Raw genomic sequence first — 27,354 nt, 5'->3', positions numbered from 1 at the left:
AATCGTGAAGTTTGGTGGATATCGGACAATTTGCGCCAAAGTTATAGCAATTTCGTTTTTATGGCGAGACCTCAAAATTCAACACTCCGCAGCGGGCACGCCATTCAGCATTGGGAAGATCGTGTTTTGAACTTTTGGTCACAGCGTAGTCAGGCTCACATAAACCATGTCAAAAAGTGACCAAGGAATTCAAAATGGCCAACTTCCTGTTGGGTTGTATGGCTTTTTTTTTTTTTTTTTTTTATCAAGTTTGAGGTGGATCTGGTCAATTCTGTAGGAGATGTACAATGTCAATGTTAGCCGGAGTTATAAACCACTTCCTGTTTAGTGGCGAGACCCCTAACTTTGACGCCACATGTCATACTGATTGACGAAAACTCAAGCTTCTAATAACTTTTAATCTTGAAGTTACTGGGGTGGGACAGACCAAGGTTTGAAGTTGATCGGATGAAATCTGAAGTTTGTTCATTTAGGACCCCTGGAAATGGCCAAAAATGCACCAAAATTGCACAGTAAATTCTAAATGGCTGATTTCCTGTTTAGAGCATGCCTCCTAGAGGCTTTTTTTATAATAGGGTCCTACGCAGACGACTTCATCGTCGCTCGGGCCCTAATAAACAGCGCGATTTCAATAGGGTCCTACGGACGACTTGCAGTCGTCGCTCGGACCCTAATTATAATAAATAGTCCGATTTCAATAGGGTCCTACGCGGACAACTTGCAGTCGTCGCTCGGCCCCTAATAACAATAATAATAAACAGCGCAATTTCAGTAGTGGGACTACGCGGATGACTTGCAGTTGTCGCTCAGGCCCTCGGGCCCTAATTAAACTTTTGATAGTCTATGAGAATAATATATATATGTATATTTTCTGATTACTTTTTCAGTTCACTCGATACATTTTTGCTCCACTAAAAATCATCATTTCGTGTGGCCTCTGGTGATTCCCACCCCTACCCTTTTGGGCTTTTCAGTGTGGTCAAAGATCTTTAGAAATTGTGGATGTGCTTTTCAGAATGAGCTGGTTTACTGAAGACTGGTGACCTACCTCACTAGGTTTACTGACGAACTTGGAGAGCTAGGTCTAACAAAGCTTGGCTAGACAATGAGCCCACCTTTATTTTGGCACTGCAATAAAACAGTATTGTTTAATGAGACATTGTTGTAAAATTTATGGAGCTGGTAGATGCAGGTTAAGAGTAGGAAAAGGTCTTGGCAGAGAAGGTAGAAAAGTTTCAGAGACTATGGTGGTGGAGACCTAACATCTTTTCCAGAGTTCATATATGAGCTTAACCAGGACATTGGTGGGAAGACTGAACTGTTTATCATTGCTCCCAGGGTGTTTAATGTGCCAATACTATATTGTATGAGTCAGAATATCGATGGTCGCCAAGAAAGAAATATATATAGCCAGATATTTATCATTTTACAGGGTTAGCTATCAAAAACTCTTCTTAGTTGCCATCTTATGAAATTAATCCATAGGGAGGGAGAACACATTTAAAACAGAGAACAGAATCACGTGATAACTTCTCCAGACAAACCAGACAGACAACAGCCTCAGTGATGAAATAAAGATGGTTTGGGGTAAGAAAGGCAACATTCAGTGGTGCTGCAACCGCAAAAATGGTTTCCAACTTAAAAACGAATTCAGACAAAGCAACCAAGTTAGTCTATATATGGGGGCATGGAATCTAGGGTCAATCAAAAATCATGCAAATAAATGATCAAAGGTCACCCTGAAGAGAATGATTTGAAGTGTGATGTACCAATGATTGCTTAGGAGAAAAAAAATTAAATAATGTGGAAAATGTTAGAATCTGTGGCAACAAAAATCTTTTTATGCCATCTACATTAAAATAGATTCAAATGCAGAATAGCATTATTATAGTTGGGAGGGGAAGACAAGGGACTGGAAGACTCCCTGAAGAATTGGGAGGGTACAACGGTTTTCAAATACAACTGCCTTTTGATTTAACTTTTCCTTTTCAAGACGCAAAAGGTGATGGTAAGAAAAGATTTTTTTTTTTGCCTTTTATTTGCTTTGACAACCGAAATAGGCATGTTTTTATTGAAAGCCACATAGCAGCACCAGAATATATATGAAAACAATTATCACCCACCAAAACGTCATGCCACACGAGGCCAAAATACAACAATGTATTTCTGGATGGTTGGCGAATAGACGAGAATGATGTCTCCATAACAAAATTTAGAAAAGACAAAACAAAGCAGGAAATAGCATTGACTTCCAAAATAATTCAACAAAGAAAATTTCAAATAACAGGATGCTGCTGTCAACGTCAAAGTGATGTTAAGGTTAGAATGGTGTGAATTTCTGTGTAAACACATGATTGGATGACTGGGGCCCTGTCTTTGTCTTTCTTCACAAATTCCCATGAATTTCAGGCTACACCTTACAGCTTTAAACCCATTTAAATTGTAATCTTTCAATTGCTGCTTGAAAAAATTTGGGAATGACCTTCAAAAGGAAGGACCTACTGGTAGTCAGCAGAACAACACTAAAATCCTCACCAATCATAATACTGAATTTTACCTTGAGGCATAATGTACATTACTCGTGCGAATATGGTCACTGAAATGTTTTTTGGAGTTCGCAAGTGGCAGAAATTCACCCCTGACAGCTGTGCCAATGGTTGTGCTAACTGGGAAAGACAGCAAACAGCTAACGTGGTTTATAATAGACTGAATCAAAATGTTTATTTACATGAACTTCTGTGTAGAAAACCCACACGTCACGATTACGGCTGAAAATGACAACAGAATTCAACAAGTTTGATGATTTTACATTTCTCCGCAACTGAAATCAACTGCCAGTTGTCTCCCTGGAAGTGATTGTTATAGAGCTTAATGTCTATAAAGTACAACCAATAACTTGAATGAAGTGATGTGAACATGGTAAACACAGAGGCTCCATGATCTGTACTTGCATGAACCATGACTCCGATTTTTTTTGTATTGTCTACATTGTCTGCAAGTTGAAAATTTTCAACTCTTGTGAATAGCACAAAATTTGCATGTCCATATCATTTGTCTTGCAAATTGGCATTTATTTATGTCCTTACATTGGCTCTGTATGTAGTCTCTCTTCATGTCCACTGTGAACACACCATTAGACTACACATTTTTTAAAGTCCAATGTTTATGCTTGAAATAAAGCAAAAATATGTATTTTCTTGTGAAATGCAACTCACCCAAACTGAATTCAGCCATCGTTTGATCTACAGAATAGCTTGCTGTCATTTTAGCTGCAAATATTCTAAACTTAAAGTCTGATTGGTTGGTGAATACGACCTTAATAGGAAAAAAAAAATTCTGACAATGTATATATGCAAGTTACTCAATCGAAATTGTTTTCTGTTTTAATTGGAATTTGCATAATATTCACCAGTGTGTTATATAATGTTAAACAGAGGAGTGGAGTGTGTGTGATTTACTGTAGCAGAGAAGTTTTTTCAGGGCCTGGACAGCTTGTCTTTATTCTAACAAGAACAATATACTGGAGCTGACATGCAATTACACCCAGCAGCGGTACTTGAAATGTATCCTGTCTGCTGTCTTGGTGGATATCATGTCCTAAATTGGTTATGAGAGCATTCAAATAAGGATAGTATCTGAAAGGTTGTTGTATTGTTTCAAAATGCACTGCAGAAACAAAACATGTTTCAGAAAAGTATCCAACTGTCATGCACCACAGACAGATGTGTGGCAGTTTGACTATTTAGTATGGAAGTGACAACACTGCTGTTTTCTGTATCCTACAAAAAATAATGTTGCAATAATATGGAAATTCCCAAATTCTTTCAAGCTTATTTTCTAAGTTATCACAAGCATTAAGCATTTAAGAATTAAAATGTTGAGATACAAAAAAGACAGAATAACAAGTACACCTAAAAGCAAGTATGACCCAAAAAAAAGAAAGAAAAACTTGTACACAGAAATTCAATGATATCTGTTCTCTATTACATGAACCACCATGAGCCAATATGGAAAAAACAAATGAAAAAACATCACTGCAGTCTAGACAACACTGAACACCTGCTGAGGACAAATTTAAAAACAAAGGCTGTCAAAATGTATTGTTTAAAAATCAGTGCAGCAGTAAATGGCAGGAGCAATGGACTCAAACACAATGTGTAACATTTTGCAGCATCAGTGCAGAGAACATGGTTCACCAACATACAAATTTTGTATATGTATGTACTAACCCAAATAATTATTCCTCTCCACAGACAAAATTTGTATGTATATTGGTGACTATGTTAACCACTTTGGAAGACCCCATGTGCAAGTGTCGCTCATAATATTAATGACTTTATGGGTTACTGAATGAAACTAAATGAATTTGAATCTATCTGTATGACTGATGCACCTAGTAAACTATTTTCAATTTGAATTTGAACTTTGCATTTAATAATCCAGCTTTCCTTGGACTTGGTAATGTGGAATACAGCAATGCTTACTCTTACTACATTGATTGTTTAATAAAGTTACACTTTGTTTAACCATGGGGTTATGATGCTTTTAGATACTTTGATCTTCTAGTGCAGATGAGTGAAGGCACAAAAAGGCAAGCAAATGCAAACTAACCTAGCCCACCTGCATGGCTCGTTTCACACTCCTCCAGGTCTTCGTCATCACTCGAACACTCTGCAGATGACACAATGTCATCTGCCGTATGCTTCATGAGCAGAATGTTGGTCATCAGAGGTGACAGCCAGAGCAAAGATACCCAGAACACAAAGAGCCACCGACAGACAACAGAGAAGACACAAAAAGACAAGGGAGAATAAACAAAACAAGTTAGGTAAGCATCAAAGTCAATTTTTGACCCTGGAAACATAAGTTTGACAAAAAGCTCTAAACTTAATGTTGACTTGTTTGATTTTTTTCAGAGCTTTCATCTGCATCTCACAGCCTCAGTCCTTTTATGAGTTTGCTTAGTAGAGACTATCCAGTTGTTGTCACTTGACCTAAATATTGATCACATGTCAACAAGTGGTCATATATGGGTGGAGAAGATAACCTATCTGTGTTTACTGATGGTCTCTGATTCAAGATTCAAAATTCAAGATCCTTTAATTGTCATTCAGCAAAACATCAGTGATGCAAAACAGAACGAAACTACAAGCATGGTACCGTTAAAAACACAGATAAATAAAAAAGAAAAACAGTATATAAAAAGAGAGCTTTATAAATAAGATAAGATATATACATACAAATATGATTCTGTTGATGATTTTGTTATATTGCACATACATAAATAAATAACATTGCACATTTGCATAGCAGCTGCCTGGCTGTGGATGAAAGAAAAAGACTAAAAACACAAAAGCACAGTCAGTGGTGAGTTATTTTGTTGAGCAGTCTGATAGCAGCCGGGTAGACGTTGTTACTGAACCTGACAGTGCCGCTACCCAGGCTGCTGTACCTCCTGCCTGAAGGCAAGAGGGAGAACAGTTTGTTGCAGGGGTGAGTGAAGTCTCTCAGGATGCTGGTCACTTTAGCCAGTAGGCGTTTTTGGGCCAGATCCTCTATTGGTGGCAGTGTGACCCCAACAGTCCTTTCTGCTGTCCTCACCACTCTCCTCAGGGCCTTTCTGTCTGAGATGTAAGAGTTCTCATGCCAGAGAGAGATGCTACTGGTCAAAACACTCTTAATGGTGCCCCTGTAGAAGGTGGTGAGAATGGATGGATTGAGATGAGCCCTCTCCAGCCTCCACAGGAAATGTAGACGCTGGTGAGCCTTTTTCACCAGAGGTGTGCAGGGACAAGGACAGGTTATTGGCCCCATGAACCCCCAGAAACTTAGTGTTCTGTACAGTCTCCACAGCAGTTCAATTGATGAGGACTGGGGTATGCATGGGCCATTTCCTCCTGAAGTCAATCACCATCTCCTTGGTTTTTTCAACGTTCAGTACAAGGTTGTTGTTCCTGCACCAGTTTGCAAAGAGCTTCACCTCCTCTCTGTAAGTGTTCTCCCGGTTGTTCTGGATCAGGCCCACCACTGTTGTGTCATCTGTGTACTGAATGATGTGATTCGTACTCCACTTTCCACAACAGTCGTGAGTCTTCAGGGTGAATAGTAAGGGACTCAGGAAACATCCCTGCGGAGATTTGGTGCTCAGTGAGATGGTGGAGCTGAGGCCTGTCTGAGAAAAAGTCCAAGATCCAGTTGCACAGTGGAGTGTTTAGCCCAAGTGGGTCCAGTTTGTTCACCAGATGCTGAGGGATTATGGTATTGAATGCTGAGCTAAAGTCAACAAACAAAATCCGTACATGCCTGTGGATATTCTCATTTATCCAGACCGTACACCACACACCAAGAAGAGCAACCTGGTGTACGCTGTCCAATGCAGCAAGGAATGCCCAGACTTGTACACTGGTATAACAAAACAACCACTAAACAAACGCATGGCCCAACACAGAAGGGCTAACTCATCAGGGCACGACTCAGCTGTCTATTTACACTCCAAGGAGAAAGTACACTCCTCTGAAGACAGCAATGTGCACATTTTGGACAGGGAAGACAGATGGTTTGAAAGAGGTCTAAAAGAAGCCATCTATGTGAAATTGGAAAAACCATCTCTCAATAGAGGAGGTCTGTGACACCACCTATCCCCCACCTATTATGCTGTCCTTTCATCCTTGCCCAGGAGATTTAACAGCTTAACCTCTAAAAACAGTGGTCGTTCACAAATGGCCTCATGTGACTCTAACAACTCTAACGACTCCAACAACTCCAACGACTACCGTTGCAGTAGGAGTTCCACAACCGTAGTTGACACACCACTGGAGCACTAACCAATCAATGACATCATTGGCCTTGTGAAGACCTCCTCAGAGGTTAAATACCTGGGTTTTTCCACACCAGTTTGTCAGACTAGTTCCAGCCTAGTAAGACAAACATGAACTGATGAAGCCTCTTCGATAAGAGGTGAAACGCCTTCTAAGACAAAACTAAGTCCAGTTGCATCTAATTCAGTTGCCTTGAGATAGCATCCATACATGTGTGTTCTTTTTCTCCAGATGTTCCAGGCACAGATGAAGTGCAGTGGATACAGCATCCACAGTGGAACGATTTGGGCGGAAGGCAAATTGAAGTGGGTCATGTGAGGGGGAAGGACAGATGTGATGTGATCCTTGACTAGTCTTTCAAAACACTTGATTATTATGGGAGTGAGTGCTACCGGTCGTTAGTCATTTAGACTAGTAACAGTGAGTTTTTTTGGAACTAGGATGATGGCTGAGCATTTGAAGCGTGATGGTACGGTGGCTTGACTCAGGGAGATGTTAAATATGTCTGTTAGGACATGACTGATCTGTGCACCACTTGAGCACACACCCTGATATCATGTCAGGACCTGCAGCTTTTCCATGGGTTGATCTTCCTCAAGACAGGACATCAGCTGGGTCCAGATGTAGCACCTTGTCATCATTGTGGCTTTCGCTGCTGGTGTATTGTTAAGTGCTTCAAACCGGCCAAAATAATTATTTAGGTGGTTTAGGAAGTCAGTGCTATCATCACAGTCCCAGAGGGCAGTCCTGTAATCTGTAACAGATTGGAATCCCTGCCACAGTCTCTTAGAGTCTCTATGGTCTTGAAAGTGACTCTGGATCTTTTGTCCATGGGCTCTTTTTGCCATTCTGATGGCCTTATTCAGATTGGCTCTCTCAGACCTAAGGGCAGTTGTGTTGCCAGATTTAATAGCTGAATTTTTTGCTTTCAGCTGGGCTCGAACCTCAGTGGTCATCCATGGTTTCTGATTTGCCCAGGCTGTGATGGTTTTTGTGACGCTGACATCCTCCTTACATTTTGATTGTAGCCTGAGACAACCTCAGCATACTCACCGACATCTGTGATCTTATCTTTGGTGGCAGCCTCTCTGAAGACAGAGCAGTCAGTACAGTCAAAACAGTCCTGTAGTGCTGACATGGCTCCCTCTGGCCAGACCCTCGCCTGTTTCAAAGGGGGCTTTGTTCTGATCAGTAATGGTCTATATGCTGGTGTAAGCATCACAGCGATGTGGTCAGATGAGCCAAGGTGGGGACAACGTACTGCCTTGAACGCTCCTTTAATGTTGGTATAAGCATGATCCAGTAAGTTGGCTCCCCTTGTCGCAAAGTTCACGTTGGTAAAAGTGAGGGAGAACTTTCTATATAGACTATAATTCATTTGAAAGCCTTGTTCTTAGTCTTTTACATCCGACCTGGAAAACCTCGCTGCTGGCCCGTATTCTGAATTTGTATCTGAATTCTCAGAGTTTTTATCCAGTTTAGTTCTTAAATCAGACAAAGTTATTATTGTAGGCAATTTTAACATTCATGTTGACGTTGATAATGACTCTCTGGCTATTGCGTTTATCTCATTATTGGACTCCATTGGCTTCAGTCAGGGTGTACATGAACCCACTCAATGTTTTAACCATACCCTCGATCTAGTTCTGACCTATGGAATTGAAATTGATAACCTAACAGTCCTCACTATCGGATCATTATTTGATTACTTTTGATTTCTTTTTACTTGATTAAACACCACTCAGCAGCAGTTACTATTCTAGATGTTTATCAGATACTGCTATCGCAAAATTTAAGGAAATGATTCCTTCATTGTTAAATGTAATACCATGTCCTTCAGTAACAGAGGTTTCCTGTACTGACTTTAAACTCTAACGAATTGATCATCTTGTGGATAGCGCCGTAGGCTCGCTGCGAACAACACTCAACTGTGTAGCTCGTCTTAAAAAGAAGTTAACAAAGCAACAGAAAGTTCGCTTCTTGGCATAAGTCGCAAACCCGTAAGTTAAAACAAATATCACAAAAATTTGAAAGGAACTGGCGATTAACCAAACTGGAAGAATCTCGTTTAGTCTGGGCAGACAGTCTCAAAACGTATAAGAGGGGCCTGAGCAAACTATTACTCAGCTTTAAAAAAGAAAATAAGACCCCAGGTTTCTTTTCAGCACTGTAGCCAGGCTGACTGAGAGTCACAGCTTTATTGAACCTTGTATTCCTTAAGCCCTTAGCAGTAATGATTTTATGAGCTGTAAGACCTAATATATATTTAGATTGCTTCTCCCCGATTTCTCCTCAACTGACCACAATGATTTCTTCATCTACATCATCAACATGTCTCTTAGACCCTATCCCAACTAGGCTACTTAAGGAAGTCTTACATTTAGTTAACACTCATATATTAGATATGATCAATATATTCTTATTAACAGGCTATGTACCACAGTCTTTTAAGGTAGCTGCAATTAAACCTCTCCTAAAAAAGCCCACCCTGGATCCAGAGGTGTTAGCCAACTATAGACAAATATCTAATCTTTCCTTTCTTTCAAAGATCCTTGAGAAAGTAGTCACAGACCAGCTGTGTGATTTTCTCCACGATAATAATTTATTTGAGGAATTTCAGTCAGGATTTAGAGTGCATCCTAGCAACAACACTAGTTAAAATTACAAATGACCTTCTGATTGCTTCAGACAAAGGACTCGTCTCTGTACTTGTTTTATTAGATCTTAGTGTGGCGTTTGACACAATTGACCATCAAATTCTGCTACAGAGACTGGAACATTTAATTGGCCTATAAGATTCTGCACTAAGCTGGTTTAAATCTTATTTATCTGATCGTTTTCAGTTTGTTCACGTTCATGATGAATCATCCTTACATACTAAAGTTTGTTTTGGAGTTCCGCAAGGTTCTGTGCTCGAACCAATCATATTTACTCTATATATGCTTCCTTTAGGTAACATCATTAGAAATCACTCTGTAAATTTCCATTGTTATGCAGATGATACACAATTGTATTTATCGATGAAGCCAGAAGAAACTAATCATTTAACTAAACTTTATAACTGCCTTAAAGACATAAAAACCTGGATGAGCACCAATTTCCTGATGTTAAATTCAGACAAAGACTTCAGACTGAAGTTATTGTTCTTGGCCCCAAACAAGTCAGAGACTCTTTATCTGATGACATACAGCTAATTCAGAATGCAGCGGCACATGCACTAACAGGAACTAAGAAACAAGATCGTGTTTCTCCTGTTTTAGCTTCTCTGCACTGGCTCCCTGTAAAATCCAGAACTGAATTTAAATTCCTACTGTTAACTTATAAAGCTCTAAATGGTCAGGCTCCATCATATCTTAGAGAGCTCATAGTGTCATATTATCCCACCAAAACACTGCGCTCTGAGAATGCAGGGTTACTCGTGGTTCCTAAAGTCTCCAAAAGTAGATGAGGAGCCAGAGCCTTCAGCTATCAGGCTCCTCTCCTGTGGAATCATCTTCCTGTTGCGGCCCAGGAGGCAGACACCGTCTCCACATTTAGGACTAGACTTAAGACTTTCCTGTGTGATAAAGCTTGTAGTTAGGGCCGGCTCAGGCTTGCCTTGTACCAGCCCCTAGTTAGGCTGACTTAGGCCTAGTCTGCCTCCTATAATACATCGGGCACCTTCTCTCCTTCTCTCTCTCTCTCTCTCTCTCATGTCCTGTTACTGCATCTTGCTAACTCGGCCATACTGCATGTCATTAATTCGGCTTCTTCTCCGGAGCCCTTGTGTTCCACTGTCTCACAGGTTAACTTATATCGCAGCGGTGCCTGGATAGTGTGATGTGTGTGGTTGTGTTGCTGCCGTGGTCCTGCCAGATGCCTTCTGCTGCTGCTGTTATCATTAGTCATACTTCTACTGTTATTATACACATATGATTATTGCCACATATGTATACTATCAGATATTAATATATACTTTCAACACATTGTACCACAATAGCCAGAATCATAATTATAATATTATTACTTTCATTAATGTTGTTGTAAGCTATTACCATTACTGTCTGTCCTGCATCTCTCTCTGTCTCTCTTTCTATCTCACTGTGTCATACGGATTACTGTTAATTTATTATGCTGATCTGTTCTGTACGACATCTATTGCACGTCTGTCTGTCCTGGAAGAGGGATCCCTCCTCAGTTGCTCTTCCTGAGGTTTCTACCGTTTTTTTTTTTCCCCCCCGTTGAAGGGTTTTTTGGGGGGGAGTTTTTCCTTATCCGCTGTGAGGGTCCAAAGGACAGAGGGATGTCGTATGCTGTAAAGCCCTGTGAAGCAAATTGTGATTTGTGATATTGGGCTTTTAAATAAAATTGATTGAATTGGTTTCTTAAAACAACAATCAAGTGCCCATATCTGAAACAGGTTTGGCTTGCTATAATCATCCTGTTGATTGGTCATTGAAAGATTCTCATGCTTTCAATGAAAGTGATACATTACATACATTTTAGTTTATTTTATCTCTTATAAGGTTTCAGCAGTGTGAGTTGATTAAATCAAGTGGATATTCTCCAAAGTAAGTTTGTGTTTCCCCTGACAGCATGGCCATGCTGAGCTGCTGCAGAAAGACAGTAACACAAATCAATCAATCAATCAATCAATCAATCAATCAATCAATCAATCAATCAAGGGTTTTTTGGGGGGATTTTTTCCTTATCTGCTGTGAGGATCCTAAGGACAGAGGGATGTCGTATGCTGTAAAGCCCTGTGAGGCAAATTGTGATTTGTGATATTGGGCTTTGTAAATACAATTGATTAATTGATTGATTGATTGATTGAACAATGAATACTCCCTCAGGGTGAGTGGTTTGCTGATCATTTATGGAGCTGTGGAGTATGTTTAGGGCCACTTTTGTGTCTGCATCCGGAGGTATGTAAACAGCAGTTATGAATATGACAGAGAACTCCCTTGCAAGATAAAAGGGACGACATTTAACTGTCAGATGCTCAATGTCCAGGGAACAGTGTGAATAGTAAATGAAAAACCCCCCGCTACAGGTTTTGCCACTGAGAGCCTCTCTCCTGTCTGCACGGAAAGTAGTTAGCCCCGACGTGCTAATGGCATCCTCTGTGACCGAGTCATTCAGTCAGGTCTCAGTGAAAATCAGGGCACAGCAGTCTCTCACCTCCCGTTTTGTTGTTAGGTCTGAACCTGAGGTAGTCCAGTTTATTTTCCAGTGAGCGGACATTCGCCAGCAGTATCGATGGTAGCGGTGTTCAGCATGGGTTAGCTTTTAGCTTGGCGCAAGCCTCGCAGCGGGTGCCCTGCTTCTGCTTACGCATACACCGCCTCTGCTTCCTCCGAAAGCAGGTAGCGCTGGTGGTAGGTGTTGGTGCCGTGCAGGCCTCTCCCACTGAATGTAGCAAGCCGAGGTCTTTTAGTAAATCCACGGTGTTTGGGTCAAGAGTTTGTGTTTCACTGACTGGATGCAGTAACAGCATACTTTGACGGCAGTAGCTCAGTCCATAGGGACTTGGGTTGGGAACCGGAGGGTTCGAGTCCCTGTCCGGACCAAAATATGGAGCGTGGACTGGTGGCTGGAGAGGTGCCAGTTCACCTCCTGGGCACTGCTGAGGTGCCCTTGAGCAAGGCACCGAACCCCCCAACTGCTTGAGGTGCCTCACCAAGGGCAGCCCCCTCACTCTGACATCTCTCCACTTTGTGCATGTATGTTTGTGCATGTGTGTGTCTTTCGGACCTGTGTGTAATAGACAAGCAAGAGTGAAAACATTGAATTTCCCCTCAGGGGGATTAATAAAGTAGATAAACTTAAACTTAAACTTAAACTTGTAACTCAGTCTCTCCGCGCAACTCAGGACACTAACAATTCATTATCGGTGTTTTAATCGTGAACCAATGCAGCCACTACAGACACAGGCGCCGCCATATCCCTGGTGTCTGATATGAATGTCCTCCTTGACCTTTCTCCACTTGTCCACTGATGGTCCACCTCTTCCCAGTGGATGCTGTAAGTGGTTTTGTTCTGACGTCTGCTAAGAACTTATGTCTCTGGTGTTCAATCAATCATTTCTTTTTCCAGCCAACTTTATTTTTTGTGTACCAAGTTATTGTGGTCCCGATGGCTTTCTGATTTATTTATCCATGTGGTGCAACATGGTACAAAGTAATATCTCATTTCAGTCTTGAAATGATGTATGCTGGGTTTCTTGCAGACCATTTGCATGTATGGATATGACTTGGCAAGTCAAATAAGCATATCAAATTTACAAAATCAAGACTTTGGTCCATATAGGTTGATATCATTTCCTAAATCCAACATTTTTAATTGATCAATTGTGATATCAATAAAATATTTTTTTATCAAAATGGCCTTTTTAAATAGTTATTCTTATTAATTAATATTATTAACTTGTTATTAATCTTTTTTTCCTTTTTTTTTCTCCTCCCGTTAAAGTTTTTTGGGGGGAGTTTTTTCCTTATCTGCTGTGAGGGTCCAAGGACAGAGGGATGTTATATGCTGTAAAGCCCTCTGACGCAAATTGTGATTTGTAATATTGCGCTTTATAAATAAAATTGTAAAAGAAAATTAAATTGAACTTTTTTTCATTTTTTGGGAGAGAGAACATTTTTGTTTTTTGCATGTTAACATTTAAACATGGTGTTAAGTTGCTCTTTAAATGGTGAGGCTTGTTTTTTCCAACAGAAGTTAGTATGCAACCTTTGAATGATAATTCTATTTCACGTCTGTCTGTCCTGGAAGAGGGATCCCTCCTCAGTTGCTCTTGGGTTTAAGGAAAAAAATAGAAACTTAAATTAAATTTCCCGGGTCACATGTCAAATTTATTTGGAATCTTTGGGAAATGGGGATAGACATTGGACTGTACTCTCTCTGACCTATTTCTATCAATATTAATATGATACTCTTTTTTTTTTTTTTTTTTACCTAGAATACCTTCTGATGTTAGACCTGTTCAGTCAGTGTCATGTCCAGGGTTCATGGCTGTCATAGGTGACATCATGGCGATGTCAAGTGTGGAATGGCTTGAGGACTTTCTCTCCACCCTAATTTAGCAGTGTCCATTCTTGGTCTTTAACTGGGAGTCTTACAATCCACTCCTTGTACCCCTTGGCATGGAGTGCCCCTTGGCTCTGATTCACCTCTGCTTTGAATGTCCTCACCATTGGTCTTTTCTGTTATTAGTTCTCTTGCTTGTCTGTTTCTTTCTTCTTTTTTTTTCTTTGTGTCCCTGAATTTGTAAAGTGTCTTTCAGTGCCATGAAAAGCACTATATAGGTATAATGTATTATTATTATTATTATTATTATTATTATTATTAGTGGCGGTTAGAGTTCCAACTGAGATATTGGTTTGTGTGAGTGCATTTCCTGAACACTGTGGGCTCTAGTTTCCCGGCGCAGCGCAGGGTGGGACAGGGTGGCGAACCCCGCGCAGAGCTAGTTTCGAGCAGCACAACCCGAGGCATGCTCAGTTTGGTAGTTTGGCAGACCGAGGTGCGCTGAGATGGGTGTGGCGGCACAGCAGGGGGAGGTGTCAATAGATCCAGCTTGGCGCAGTGACAGTTTCATGCCAAAAGGCTTCGCCGAAGGTGTGCTAAAAGCTCGCCAGCTGAAACCAGGTCTACTGACAGCCAGTGTAAGTGGAAGTTTGGCTGACTGGCGGACAGTGCAACTATCTGCAATCAGCACATAAATGTATCTCTATATCGACTGTCCCGTCACATCTGATGTCAGATCAAAGGGGACTGGCACCATTTGGCACGCGTAATGGAAACCCAACCTGATTTGATTAACACAGCTGCAAACTAATGAGTTCACATCCCTCTCAGCCAACCACAAACAGCCACAGCATCAGATAGGGAGTATATGTTCAGCATCTGTCATCTAAGTCAAAAGAAAAGAAACAGAGTGAGACTGCGAGAGAGAAAGAGAGAAAGCGTGCGCACCAGAGAAACACAACATTGATTTAAGATTGTGGTGACCTCCTCCCAGGCTACCTTTGCATCATCATCCCGTGGAGGTCTGCTCGCAGTTCCATATATTCGGACACTGCAAGCTTGGACCTCCTGGACCAAAACATCAGTTTCCCCCTGGGAGAAGTTTGGCCGTCTGACGCTGCTGCTCTCTTCTGCCACGGCACATTTAAGGGCGAGAAGAGGGGCTCATTTGATTGGTGTGATGTGTGTAAAACCCACTCCACGCCTTCTCTCCTTTCTCTTTCCGACTTGCGCAGTTAGGAGGGACGGAGGTGGGAAAGAGGAGTAGCTGCGCCAGCACGCACAGTGTGTCAAACTTGCAAAATCCACCTGGCCACACCCAGTTAGTGAAGCGCAGGTGCGCTGCGCCTCCGCCTCACCCGGTCTGAGAAACTACAGGCCTGTGTCTTTATACTCATTAGCAACTCACATAAACACAACTTCAGGTTCAGCTGAAAGACCACAGTTGAAAGCAAGTAATTGGACCTTGAGTTAAAAATATTTAGAAATATCAATTTTATAAATGCAGGCCTTTTCTACAGTCTCTAATTGGTTTGCCAGTGGAAAGCTTTCAATGTGAATCAGCAGCAGTTCAATTTCCATTAGTAGTTAGTGACCCCAGTACAGCTGTGCTATCACTCAAGAGACAACCGAATCCAAATAATAGAAACAAATTTAATTATATAACCAAACTTTAAGATTTTGGGAATATCACTCTCTTTGCCACTGTGTGTCTGGGGGCCCAGCCCAAATCTCCATGTTCACTTCAATTAGTACCATTACAAAGGAGATTCCATCAGCTGGATCCACCTTAATTTCACATTTCCACATTTAAGACTAGACTTAAGACTTTCCTCTTTGATAAAGCTTATAGTTAGGGCTGGCTCAGGCTTGTCCTGTACCAGCCCTTAGTTAGGCTGACTTAGGCCTAGTCTGCCGGAGGACCCCTCTATAATACACCGGGCCCCTTCTCTCCTTCTCTCTCTCTCTCTCTCGTATCCTATTACTGCATCTAGCTAACCCGGCCATTCTGGATGTCACTAACTCGGCTTCTTCTCCGGAGCCTTTGTGCTCCACTGTCTCTCAGATTAACTCATATCACAGCGGTGCCTGGACAGCGTGACGTGTGTGGTTGTGCTGCTGCCGTGGTCCCGCCAGATGCCTCCTGCTGCTGCTGCCATCATTAGTCATTAGTCATACTTCTTCTGTTATTATACACATATGATTATTGTCACACATGTATACTGCCAGGTATTAATACATACTTTCAACATATTGTACCGCAGTAACCAGAACTATAACTATAATATTATTACTTCCATTAATGTTGTTGTAAGATACTGTCATTACCTGCATATCTCTCTCTCGCTCTCTCTCTCTCTCTCTCTCTCTCTCTCTCTCTCTCTCTGTGTCATATGGATTACTGTTAATTTATCATGTTGATCTGTTCTGTACGACATCTATTGCACGTCTGTCCGTCCTGGAAGAGGGATCCCTCCTCAGTTGCTCTTCCTGAGGTTTCTACCGTTTTTTTTCCCCCGTTAAAGGGGTTTTTTTGGGGAGTTTTTCCTTATCCGCTATGAGGGTCTTAAGGACAGAGGGATGTCGTATGCTGTAAAGCCCTGTGAGGCAAATTGTGATTTGTGATATTGGGCTTTATAAATAAAATTGATTGATTGATTGATTTTTTTCCCTAAACCTAACCACATGTTGTTGTTGACTAAACACATACTTTTGTTTAATAAAGTTAAGGAAGTAAACCCAAAAGTTTTTTGTTTTTTTTTTCCTGTGTTCTAAGTATATTTTAAAAAGAGAGTTTAACTGGAGGAAATTGTATTTATCCTGTGAAAACGGAAGATTATTTTGAAAAGACCCATGGCATGTAACAAGCCTGAGTTGACATGCCATCCCTGGGCATCCAAGACTGTCCCTCAAGGTATGCCAGAGCATCATAGGTTGACATGCAGTTCCCGTGAACAAGCATCAGTATCAGTTAACCTGGGTTGTGAAAATGTGTTGGTCCTACACACATTAGTATTTCATTTTATGTATAGTAATAATGGAATTCTGTCCATACCTGTACAGTTGAGGAGGATCTGTGTTTCCGTGTAGTAGTGGTGGACATCATGGTTGTAGTCTCAATGAAGGTAGCAGACATCTCTGGTGACATTGCTGTGGTCCTGGCTGAGCCTGCCACACTGGGCACATCGCCTACCAACCTCACACTTCCATTAATCTTGATGTTGAGGTTGGCCTCAGCAGCCATGCTCAACACCTTAAGACCATTGTAATAAAGGCCAGACAGTTGACCCTGAAAAGGCCGGCTGCGATCAATACCACCAATTGCGACTGTTGCTTGAGTGTTGAAAATTGTTAGCTGCCGTCCTGGAGAGGGACATCCAAATGTAAGAGATATTTTTAACAGAGAAAAGCACCTTTCAATATCACGTTTCAGCTGCACAATACATTTACAGCAAGAATAAAGGCCTTATTTTTGTGGCAGTGGAACGACCAGCGCAAGCGGTTCTTCAACAGTTTGGTAATCTCCTGACCTTTAAAATTTTCTTATTCATTTGTGTGGTTGTGTGATGCCCAGGCTACGGTGCACAGGCAACAGCAGAGCTTAAATTTGCTGCTTAAATCCCTGCAGCCATCTGAAGGCAGCAGGACAGGACAGGACTTTTGATCAATCAGCAGCTTCCAGTTTGAAAAATGACACACTGGAGTGCAGTGCCATTACACACAGTATTGTACTAAAACAAACAAACAAACAAACAAACAAAACAACAACAACAGAAAAAAACACACATCAGCTGCATCAGGAGTCATGCTCTATCCAGACCATAATATGATTTCCTGAGGGCATCTCCTGATAACTGGCTCAGCTGTGTCATAGCTTTAAGACCAGTGATGTAACTGGCTGAGAGCATACTTATTAATCACCACACCAAGCCTTTTTGCACTTTGCACTGCTGAACCAACAGCACCAACAACTTTAAGGAGTCTTTGCGCTGGTCGTTGCACATGCATGATTAAAACAAAAGGATCAGAGTCTACAGCCATGCCAGTGGCTGCATGAATATTTATGTAAACATTTCATAACAAGAGATTTCTTCTCATCTCATAACTATAATTAATTTATTTTTATTATATATTAAATTATTTTACTATTTATTGGTTCATTTATTAACAATTATTTAGTTCCTCAGGTAGGTATGTATTTGTATGTATTTGTAGGTATGTATGTATTGTATAATTTTTAGCCCACACATTTCTGTTCATAAAAATGAAAAGCATCATTTTGGTCTGACAACTTCAAAAGAAAATTTGCATGAATATCTTATGACCTGCATTAATGTGCTGTCCTCAGGGCTGAAGTGAGTATCACAGACAAGAACTGAAATCAGATGTTTCATTTCAAACTTAATCAAACAATTAATTTAAAGCTTACATAGAGAAATGAACACACATTTAATCTTCTCATACTCCAGATGAGTTTTTCACGTCATCAGAATAGTGAACATACGTAAGCATAAAAACATGTTTGTTTGAAATTACCTTTCTCTTGTAGCCATTCTTCTACTGGTCTGGCGTATTTGAAAGGAATTTTCTTATTGGCCATTTGATAGCGTTCAATGTCACTGTTCCCTTTAAAGTTTAAGAAAACATTTATAGACATTTATTGATAATCAGCATCATGTCAGCTGGAACAAATATCAGTTTCCCATTAACATTTACAATGTGTTTAAATGATTTAGCTGAAGATTGAATATTTATTAAACTTTTTTTAGTTACAGCAGAACTAATATCGCTATCTTAATGTCTGTATCCATCAACAAAACAAGATACAAAATATACATGTAACCCTGTAATTATTAAATACATAAAGCAGACAAAATGTAAACATTTCACCATTCGAAACATCACAACAAATAGTTTTACATCATGTCATAACTTAAAGAGATCTAAGCCTTTTTTCCCTATTTTTTGGTCCTTCTAGTCTCCTTTTTAATAATGCATGTAAAACTTCGGCACTATATTCACAATCATGTTATAATCACCTTTTTGGGACAGACTGAGCTATCAGAATATGTATGCTGCATTGATGTCAAATTAATGTAGAAATAGTTATATGATAATACATACAAAAGAAAAACAAAAACAGAAATTAATATCACAGATATTTATTCAAATTACACACTGAACTAAGGTTTACAAGACTTTGGGCTTTAGAAATGTATTTTTCTCAACCGTGAAGGTCAAGGGAAAAAGAAATAAACATTGTAGACAACACAGATCAAAAACTATTTACATTTCTTTCAAATATATTTTTCTTTCTTGAAAGTTAGTTCTGCTATTCCTTTTGTACAGTATTTGCATGCATACATCTCTGTGTACTACATCCAGCATGTCATACAATGTAATACAAGAAGAAGCCACATCTCTCTCTCTCTCTATCTATCTGTGTGTGTGTGTGTGTGTGTGTGTGTGAAAACAATATTGTGTTCTGTGCTGTACTAAGGGCAGTTTCATAGTTGATGCAAAGGCACGCAGACGTGAACGCATTGGGACGCATCGAGACGCACTGGCTGCCATGATGCTTTCGTCTCAAAATGTGTTGTCCAATTTTTTTGATACACGACGCAGCGACACGTGTAATACCATGCATTGCCAGAGGGGGTGATAATGTAAACAACGTACTTGAAATTAACCACTTTTTGTTATTCACAGAGGAAGCAGGTATGAAATATGGCTGGCGAGGAGGAAAAACTTTGCAAACTTGTACAGGCGCACCCCCATTTATATGACAGCTCTAGTGCCCTGCACTCTAAAAGAATAGCAGTACTAGCTACCTACAGCAGTACTAGCTAGCTGGAATGTACAGGTGAGTCTGCTACCCCCTATTACGCGAGCGATGTATTGCATTTCAAGTGTCGCCCATGTCGCTTGCGTTCAATGTGTTGACTAAGAAAGGAAGTGCGTTGCTCGCCTCGCTTGCTTTGCTTGCGTCACTTGCTCGCGTTGCGTGAGTGGACTATAAAACGTCCCTAACAGTCATGCTCTGCTGACCTCCCTGAATTGTGCGGTGTTACGCACACAGCAACACAGCCTCTGATCTCTCGACAGACTCAACACAATGCATCATGGGATAACTCCAGCTCTCATTCAGCTTCAGCTAATGGCTAATGTCAATAACAGCTCCTTTCAGCATGGAAAAGTGGAAGTAATCACAGAGGACGTTCATTTTCTGATATATTAGTCTCCAAATACAAAAAAACACTAATCACAATCCCACTGAAAAGGCTACTATCACACCGGAGCCCTCATTGGAAAGCTACAATGGTGACAAAGCAGCAGCCAGAGATATTCTAAGAATAGCAAAGTGTGAACAATGATGCTGATGTCATATACGACATCAGCAACCTGAGAGGTCTTTAAGCCACGTCATTCAGTTCAGTCAGACCACTTGGCACAGCAGGTGCCAGTAGCCATTATGAACATAGGTTCCAACAAAAAAGTTGAACCTGGCTCCACTATGGCTGAAATGAACACAATAGGTTAGGTTATGTTAGTGTGTGTGCGCACAATCTCACTTTAGATTCTCTCGTAAGTTGGCCCGTTCTTCACCGTCCCCGTCATCTGACGGTTAATGGCCTCTTCTTTTCTGAGGGCAAGGGGGGCGCGCAATTCTTTGTCTCCCCAGTTGCTCATCTTTACAATGTCTATCAGGTTTGTGTTTCCTTCTTGCTCCTAGCTGCTCGCTAATTCCTGCTATCAGCTGTTTCCTGTTTATCCACCGCCAGTGGCTCGCACGTGTGGCGTCATCAACAGCTCCTGCCACAAGTCTTCAACAGCCCCTCCCGTTGCGGAAGGCCGCCTCGATCTGTTTGAACTAAAACGGTTCCGCCAATATGACTACCCTACGAGGGAGAAAATTGGGCACCTCAGATAAACTTGCCAATCCGGCTTTGTGTGTCTAAATGCTCACAGCTTGCCGGCAAAACGGCCGAACATTCGTGGAAAATCTGGCAGTGTAAAAGGGGCTTATATGTCTGCTGGCACCAGAGAGGCACTTGAGGCCTAAGTACATACAGTACATATGTGCACAGTAATGAGCAGGGGAAATGTCTGCTTAACTTACATATGATGCGTCTCAGTATCTATACTGTATGCACCGTGCAGCTGCTAAATATATGCATTCAAGTTCTACATTTCTAATAGCCAACAACCAAAAAAACGCCACATTGTGCACACTTAAATTGACATTCAAAATCAACAAATCTTTACAAAAAAATTTAAATTGCTGTTCTATGAATAAATGAAATAATAAACCAACTAATGTATCCTCCAGGCTAAGTGCTCTCTGCTCTTTTCTCATTTTCTTCTCCTCTTTATCTTTTACTCCTCTTTCTTATTCAAATAGTCATGCCCAAATTATTGAAATTATCTTCTAAAAAAGCTTTAAATATTCTTTAGGAATCCCAGAGAACAAACGTGTGGGGTGACTGCAGCTCCATGCTCCTCCTCCACCCTCTTTGCATACAGCATGTTCCTGCAGCACCAAACTGCATGTCAGACTTGTTGAAATTAATGAGTCATAGTGTGGGAGATATAAACATTATTTCAGAATGCGTTCTGGTTTATAAGACGTAAAAGTGGGAAAGTAATTTGGCGTCTGTCTCCGTTTGCAATTGGCAGTTGGTGAGCCTGAATCTACCAGAGAGTTGGAGGGAGACTAGCTTACTTATTATTAAGCTTAATGGTGGGTTTAATCAGGTTTACTATGTCCTGATTTCAACCTTCATTCAAAATCTTTGGGGAGTGTATAAACTATGCAATTTTGGAAAGACCCCAAAACCAATGTTTCCATTTTTTTCAAAGTCTCTGTAGCGGCCATCTTGGACTTTAATCATGTCGCATCCAGCTAAAAACAGGTCATGGATGGTCACCATTTTTAATCAAATGGGTTCTGAGTTTATAAGTTAATCACATATTTTTCAAGCCAAAGAAACAAATGGGACCATCTCCAATACTTTAAAAATAGTATCTGATGCTGCACCTGCCTATAATGAGTTTTTTATCAGGTAAATAATTGCTGTATCTCTAGTTAATGTATCTCTTATTACTATACTTGGCAACTAGCTAGGTAGTGTTAGCAGCTGGCTTCAGAAAAACAACAGCAAAGATAACCTTAGTGGGTAGTGTTAACCACTGGCAGACATGCATAGCTAATGTTAAACATGATAAGTTATTTAGCAGTTGTCAGTTGAGAACTCGATTGACAGGTAAGACATAGGCACGGACGGACAGCATCATTCAGCCAGGTAAGTCTTTCTAGTGATCTGACAGAGCATAAAACTGCTGAGACAAAGGGAGGAGGTGTTTGCGTAATGGTGAATAAGGACTTGTGTGACCATATGAATGTGCAATCTGATCTCACAGAAATACATGAAGTGACCACGACCTCTTAACACCGCATTCCGTGGTGGCAGCACGTAATGGGTTGAAATTACATGCTGGTACCACAGAAATAATGCCAATGTAAAGTCAATTAGGATCCTTTTTCATGGTGGACACACAAATTCCCTGATTCAATAACGTCCTATATACACACAAAAACACAAAAGTGTTCTTGATATTAAAACTGAAAATATAGGCTATCCCTCTGTTATAATGTCCCACCAATAATAATAATAATAATGTACGACACTATTTGACAACTCTACAACCGGAGTCCCAAAAACGCAGTTTCCAGGGAACTTGCTAAAATATCTGAAATTATCCATCATCCTTACTGTTAACATATTTCATCTAGGTGCAGTGTCATTACTAGTTCGGCTTTACTAGATATTAGATATATTCCGTAACTCTATCTTTTTTTTTTACGACCCTATTTTACAACTATATTTTACAAGCCGCAAAAAATGCACCGTCTCTAAAATGCCATTTCTAGCGTATTAGCTAAAATATCGAAAATTAGCTGACATCTTTACTTTTTCTTACCATAGTTAATCTAGGTGCAGTGTAATAACTAGTTCAACTTTACTAGATATATCTTTTTACAACCCTATTTAGAACCCTACTTTGCAAATCAGAAGAACTACAACTATGTTGCTGATATATAGTTTTTAAAAAAATATGTGTTTTTCCTAGATTTGGAAGTTGTAAATACTGAATTGAGAGTACACTGTGTACTTTAAGGGGATGGTAAACACACTCGTGTAATCAGATTTTAAATATTTAATTTCTAGATGGGTGAAAATTAATTTTATCCATATTTTACCCATATCTGACAGCACCCCCAGTTGTTGACTACACTCACACGGTAGTTGAGGTCAAGAGCTCTCTATAACAGTTGGTCCCATGTCTGTACCCCTTTAGTTGCTGAGTTATAAGTCCTCAAACATGCACTGAGGTCAAGGTTCAAAGGTCAGTGGCTGAAAGCAGGGGCCATGCAGAATCTTCATACTGACATATGTTACTGTCCAGGTTGAGACCTTTCCAATGATGTATTTGGTTTAGCTCCATGACAAAGTTTTGATTTTTCATTTTTTGGGCACAAGCCATGCCAGGTCTAGTTTCAGAGAGCACTTTGAAGGCCCAGTGTATAAAATGAGTTTTGTTTGTTTCTATGCTTGTTTTTTTTCTTTTTTACTGTAGATAGTTACTAAAATGAGTCATCCTCAGACATGACAATACTACTAAAGAGTAAAACCAATAATAACAATAATGAAATAAGTAAAAATAATATTAAAATTTCATGCTGCAAGCAGCATTGTTCGGGACCTCGGACTCTTGCTGTCGGCCTCCAGCTCATGTAGATAGTGTGAATTAGCCTATCCCTAAGCGTTGAAATGTCAACAAAACAAGCAATGTCAATAGAACGCAAGGGCATTTTTGGCAATGAACCCATGACTTGGGAGTAGAACTTTGATGGCTTCTGAAAACTAAACTAGTGACGACATCAATCAATCAATCAATCAATTTTATGTATAAAGCCCAATATCACAAATCACAGTTTGCCTCACAGGGCTTTAGAGCATACAACATCCCTCTGTCCTTAGGACCCTCGCAGTAGATAAGGAAAAACTCCCTTTAATAGGGGAAAAACCGGAAACCTCAGAAAGAGCAACTGAGAAGGGATCCCTCTTCCAGGATGACAGACGTGCAATAGATGACAAACAGAAGAGATCAACATAATACATTAACGGTAGTCCGTATGACACAATGACACCGAAGGGGAGACAGAGACAGAGAGAGATGCAGGACAGACGATAATGTTAATAGCTTACAACAACATTGATGAAAGTAATAATATTATAATTAATATAGCCGCGAGCGGCAATCTGCGGGTTCTAACCTGTTCCGCCCCAAACCAGCCATTGTGACCCTCACCACCCACCGTTGCCCTCATCTGCCGTAGTGCAAGACGTTCCCCACTCTGTCCCTGAAAGCTCCAAGCAATACATACTCTTTCCAAGTCACACATTTCTTGAAATCGGGTTTTTAGCTAGCCTACACGCTAATAACATTTGTGGTATACTTTCACATAGAGACTCCATCTGAGAGCAAATGCATTGGCTAGGAAGATGCAACAAAATGATGTTAATGATTTTTGGAATGAACTCAAGATTATGAATCATAGTAAAATACCTTTGTCCTCCAGTATGGAGGGGGTAAGTGGCAGTGTAAATATTATGGAATTATGGAGAAGACATTACATGGAGCTTTTTAACTGTGTTAAAAGTGATGTTTTTACTGTTGGCGATGTATCTCATGATAATGTGGTCAAAAGGCCTGATGATATAAGTTACGCAATTGGGAAATTGACTTCAAACAAATCCTGTGGCCTTCATCTGATCTCTGCAGAGCATTTGAAATTTTCATGAATGAAATTTTCATTTTCAGGAATGAATGAATGAGTGAATGAATGAACTAGAAAATTTCACATGAAATTTTGAGTGTGCCTGATGTTCGCTGCCCATACCAATACCAATATGCTAATTATTAATAGCAGTAAATGTATCACTGTGTGTCTGTGTGTGTGTGCATGCCTGAATGTGTGTATGTTCACGTGCTGTCGCGCGTTTGTGTATGTGTGAGTCTGTTTGTCTGTCTGTGTGTATGTCCGCTTACAGATAGAAAAAACAGCTTAACTTAACAGCTAAAAAAGACTGCAGTCTAAAATGTCCAAGATGGACACAGAAAGATAGAGACAGACAGACCCAGACAGGCAGACTGACACATATGTAATTACCTCTGTATGATGAGGCTTTAACTGCAAAGAAGTCAGGTTGCTGAATTATTCAAATTTGACTGTGCTGTGACACACAGACGATTGGCCGAACGGCTGGAGTTGATTCAGCCAATCACCAGTTGGCAATGGCACAGTCAAGTTTAAATACACCAAGAAAAGGCAGAAACTGAGCCAAAAGTTCCTCTCAAACTCCAACTGTTTAATGAAAAACCGTAAGTGCTACAGCTACAAAAAGCACACCGTGAGCGAGAGGACAGGATGCGGATCACAAAGGTGTAAATTTCATTTCTGTGGTGTGAAAAATGAGGCCAGAGCCATGATGGACATAAGTGGAATGGTCTGCTTTCTTCCAGAAATTTGGGCTCTCACTTAACATGGGAGTGAATGGGGCAGTTGGTTGGACTTGTTGTCCTTTTAGACCACCTGCAGCCAAAACCCTAAATCCATTTTCTTCAGCGGTCGCACCTCTGCGACTGGAACGGCTTTTCCTACAATTTGGTGTACAATTTGTGTATGTAGAGTGAACGATGTGGCCACACCAGCGAGTTAAAGAGAAAATTTCTTGATGATTTCAGAGGTGCTGCGCACTCTAGCGATGACATCACCCACTCTAACTCTCAACATTCCACGCAATACACACCCATTATAAATATTGAGAAGGGCTGAAAATTTCATGATTTTTAAACAGCTGGTGTAGAAAGACTAAAAGAGACATGGAAAATATCAATCAGTCACTGAAAGTCGATGGCAATGTCAACATTTCAGAGTTGGAATGGAGTTTCTACGTGAATGTATGAGTTCGTGAAGTGTGGGTGAAGATGAGTGAGTTTGAAGGATTTTCTCATTGACTTCCATTATAACCAAGTCTCAGAAAACGCTGAATATTTTGGAAAGTTTGAATGGGATTGAAAAGTTGAATCATATGTAAAAAGTCAAGGAATTGCTGAATATTTTCCAGTTTGAATGGAGTTTCTAGCTGAAAGTATGAATCGGTAGTTACCGTTTGAAATTTTGTGATTTTTGAAGTTTCCGTAATTCATTTTCAATGGGAAAACGGTTTGGGAAAAAAAACGGGAATATCTGGGAATGGCGGTGGCGCCCCCTATGTGCCAATCTCAAAATCTTTTTTTGGGTGTGTTCTTGGTCCCCTTCTGATGATATTTACCCAGTTTTGTGACGATCGGAAAAACGGTTAACATTTTACAGCCGATATTCGCTAAGCCCCGCCCTTTCCAAGGACACTTTGCTTGACGGCAGCCGTGTTTTTCGTCCGATCTTGCTCATTTATAATAGAAATGAGTGTCTCGGTCCCCCGATGCCTCATACCAAGTTTGGTGTTGATAGCACAAATATTTCAAAAGCTTATTCATTTTATTGTTTTTAACATTATTAAAATTAGCAAAAATTCTGTAAGGGCGGCATTCATGGTGCAAGAGGCTTTTTTGTAGAGGACTATCAGGAGGATGTGTGTGTAAAATTTCAAGTCAATAGCACTTGTGGTGCGGCGGGCAGAGCCTTTCAAGCTTTACACTCTATGTTATAGCGCCCCCATAAGGCCGATTGGGACCAAATTTTTTGAGCAGTATTTGGATGTCATTTATAGTCCATGAACCACGTTTAATGTCCTTAGGTCCTTCCAGCTGGTCATAAATTAATAAAACGCAAATTGTGACGGTTAATGACGAATAGGCCACGCCCACTTTCACCTATCAACATGGCACTCAAGATTTTAGTTAATAGCCACCCCTAGAGCATGCATACCAAATTTGGTGAAATTCCATCCAATGGTCTTTGAGATACAGATGTGTGGCATTTATAGCGCCCCCTATAGGCTGAGCTCAAAATGCTTTGGTAGGCAGCTTCCAAGTCTCATTGTGGACCTACCCACCAAGTTTGGTGATGATAGGTCAAAGGGTGTGGGAGTTATGGCCAATCAATTCTAAGCTCCGCCCACAGCAAAGATTCATTGGTCCGTGGCGGCCATGTTTTTTGACCAATCTGGCTCATTTGTAATAGAAATGTGTCTTGTCATCCCCCAAAGCCGTGTACCAAATTTGGTGTTGATGTAGTCAAAATTGTAAAAGTTTATGTCATTTTACTGTTTTTCAAATTATGCAAATTAGCAAAAAATCTAGTCAAGCGGAGCTTAATGGCCCCCAGAGGCTTTTTTGTAGAGCACATTGAGCTGAACCTGTGTGTCAAATTTCAAGTCAATCAGACTTATGGTGTGAGGGGCGTGGCCTCCCAAAAAAGTCATTTTTAAGCCTTAATTACAGCGCCACCATGTGG

At 40.5% G+C, this 27,354-nt stretch overlaps 1 protein-coding gene across 11 annotated transcripts in view; it reads right to left on the bottom strand.

The window, feature by feature from the left end:
• Positions 1–27,354, bottom strand: part of nrxn3a (neurexin 3a) — a 735,897-nt gene that overhangs the window by 46,646 nt on the left and 661,897 nt on the right. For 9 of the 11 annotated variants that reach the window (XR_007450902.1, XM_049596227.1, XM_049596225.1 and 6 more), the window contains 3 exons: positions 18,366–18,455; positions 16,885–17,192; positions 4,612–4,702 (listed from right to left, as the gene is read on the bottom strand). Coding sequence is in view for 9 of the 11 variants with exons in the window: in XM_049596227.1 (XP_049452184.1) it covers positions 4,612–4,702; positions 16,885–17,192; positions 18,366–18,455 (489 nt within the window). In the remaining 2 variants the exon portion in view is untranslated. The remainder of the gene's footprint in view (positions 1–4,611; positions 4,703–16,884; positions 17,193–18,365; positions 18,456–27,354) is intronic. The other 2 variants (XR_007450903.1, XM_049596232.1) reach the window with 1 other exon arrangement.

Source organism: Epinephelus fuscoguttatus, linkage group LG14 (genome assembly GCF_011397635.1).
Source record: "Epinephelus fuscoguttatus linkage group LG14, E.fuscoguttatus.final_Chr_v1".
Taxonomy (NCBI): Eukaryota; Metazoa; Chordata; class Actinopteri; order Perciformes; family Serranidae; genus Epinephelus; species Epinephelus fuscoguttatus.
The sequence above is the reverse complement of the archived record's forward strand: the minus strand, read 5'-3'. Positions and strand labels throughout refer to the sequence as shown.